Raw genomic sequence first — 2140 nt, 5'->3', positions numbered from 1 at the left:
GATGCTATACTGACAGTTGACAGGTAGAAAACAAAGATGCTAAACTGACAGTTGACGGGTAGAAAACAAAGATGCTAAACTGACAGTTGACGGGTAGAAAACAAAGATGCTAAACTGACAGTTGACAGGTAGAAAACAAAGATGCTAAACTGACAGTTGACGGGTAGAAAACAAAGATGCTAAACTGACAGTTGACAGGTAGAAAACAAAGATGCTAAACTGACAGTTCATTGCTTCTGCCAAATGAATTGCACTGAGTAGAGCGGATCACCACTCCAAGATGGCGGCCCCGCGTCTCGTCAGCGCCAGTAGGCAGTAGCGCTCCATGCTGCGTACCCTTATAAGATGTCTATGGCTCCGCCCCTTCTAAAGTCATGCGCTTTGATTTAGCGACATCCAGTGGACACATTTAGAATTGCAGTTTCTTTCATACTTCATACTGAGTTAACTTATTATCGCGGGCCAGTTAAAATCTGTCCAGGCCCAAATAAATAGAATTATAAGAACAGTGTAACAACATTGGAGCGTTGGACGGGATAATAATGGTCTGTAGTTGGAAATGTCGAGAAAAGCACGTTGCATGAAAATAGTCGAGTGTGAGGATCTTATTAACTTTGAACAAACCGAATTCGGCAAATGAAAGGCATACTTATTCATTAAACATACGTGTCACATAAAGGTGTTGGTATAAACAACTGTTATAAACATGTGCAATATAGTGAAACCACACTAAACAACAATGACAAACATTTTTTCGGGAGAATATTCGCACCGCAACACAACATAAACACAACAGGACAAACTCCCAGAATTCCGTGCGGCACGTCCTCTTCCGGCACGCTACAATATGGAAAGCACAAACCGGGAAATTTGACAAAATAAGAGCGGAAGGGAACTTGATAGGCTCCAGCAGAATGGACAAGCGGTAGAAAAAATGGATGGGCGGATGAAAAGTACCCTTGGTATTGACATTCTCGATATTTGTGTCGACATGAGTTGGGGAGGGGGGAAATGGTTCCGGCTTCATTCCGCCAGCAGGGGGCGCGCTCGCGTCTCCTGTCGTGACTCCGAAAAATGGCTCTTTTTTAAAAAAAATGTTTTGTCGTTTTTTGAATAAGCCGTGTTTTATTGTCCGTGGGGGTGGAGAGACGTGACGTGACGTGACGTGACAGATGTCACGGGGGTGAGCGGGGACGATGACCCACTTCACAGACCGGAAGTCCGCCAAATGCTCAAATGAATGTTATTTTCTTCAATGTTGTTGCCCCTCCCACCTCCCCCCACCTCCCCCCCACTCCCACATCCACGCGAGTTTCCTCTGGATTCAGGAGCGCCGCAGCGGAGATGAAGGACGGAAAGGGGGGAGGGATCGAGAGGGAAGTGAGCAGCGGGACCTTTTTGCTTTTTCCACGCATGTGATGTCCGTGGGAGCAGAGAAGAGAAGAGAAGAGACTTTCAAAGTGATTTCCTAACGGGACGGACGAGCAGCCGGAATGTTGCCGGTGAGTTTCTCCTGATGCACAGCGAATGAGTGGCGGTGGTTTGATGGCAGGTTGAGGACGTTTTGCGATACCAAACGATACATCGTATCGTTATAAAACAATTGCAGTATCTTTTAAGGAGAGTTTTTGTATGAAAGTGTGAACATAGCAGACCTCTGTGTGAAAGAAAGATGCATGATGTACTACAGAGGTGTCCAGGGATTTGCCTGTTTGTTATTTTCACAGAAAACTTCAACAAAAATGCAGAAATAAAAAAAAAAAGTTGAAATATGACGTCCTTTTTCTCAGGAACTTTTTCACAAACTTACCCGTCTTACTCCTGTAGGTCAAATACGCCTTCTTTATGGTCAGGTTCCTGGGGGACTTCTTTTTAGTCAGGTTCCTGAGGGACTTCTTATTCGTCAGGTTCCTGAGGGACTTCTTTTTAGTCAGGTTCAAGAGGGACTTCTTTTTAGTCAGGTTCAAGAGGGACTTCTTTTTAGTCAGGTTCCTGGGGGACTTCTTTTTAGTCAGGTTCCTGAGGGACTTCTTTTTAGTCAGGTTCCTGAGGGACTTCTTTTTAGTCAGGTTCCTGAGGGACTTCTTTTTAGTCAGGTTCAAGAGGGACTTCTTTTTAGTCAGGTTCCTGAGGGACTTCT

The 2140-nt window shown here is 44.9% G+C and overlaps 1 protein-coding gene across 2 annotated transcripts in view; it reads left to right on the top strand.

The window, feature by feature from the left end:
• The first annotated feature begins 1309 nt into the window (after positions 1-1309).
• LOC133640372 (apoptosis-stimulating of p53 protein 1-like) overlaps positions 1310-2140 on the top strand; it is a 115649-nt gene continuing 114818 nt past the window's right edge. For both annotated transcript variants that reach the window (XM_062033757.1, XM_062033756.1), the window contains exon 1: positions 1310-1502. In XM_062033757.1, the coding sequence (XP_061889741.1) occupies positions 1494-1502 (9 nt within the window). In that variant the 5' untranslated portion in view covers positions 1310-1493. The remainder of the gene's footprint in view (positions 1503-2140) is intronic.

The sequence above is a fragment of the Entelurus aequoreus genome, linkage group LG23, assembly GCF_033978785.1.
Source record: "Entelurus aequoreus isolate RoL-2023_Sb linkage group LG23, RoL_Eaeq_v1.1, whole genome shotgun sequence".
NCBI classification, from domain to species: domain Eukaryota; kingdom Metazoa; phylum Chordata; class Actinopteri; order Syngnathiformes; family Syngnathidae; genus Entelurus; species Entelurus aequoreus.
The sequence above is the reverse complement of the archived record's forward strand: the minus strand, read 5'-3'. Positions and strand labels throughout refer to the sequence as shown.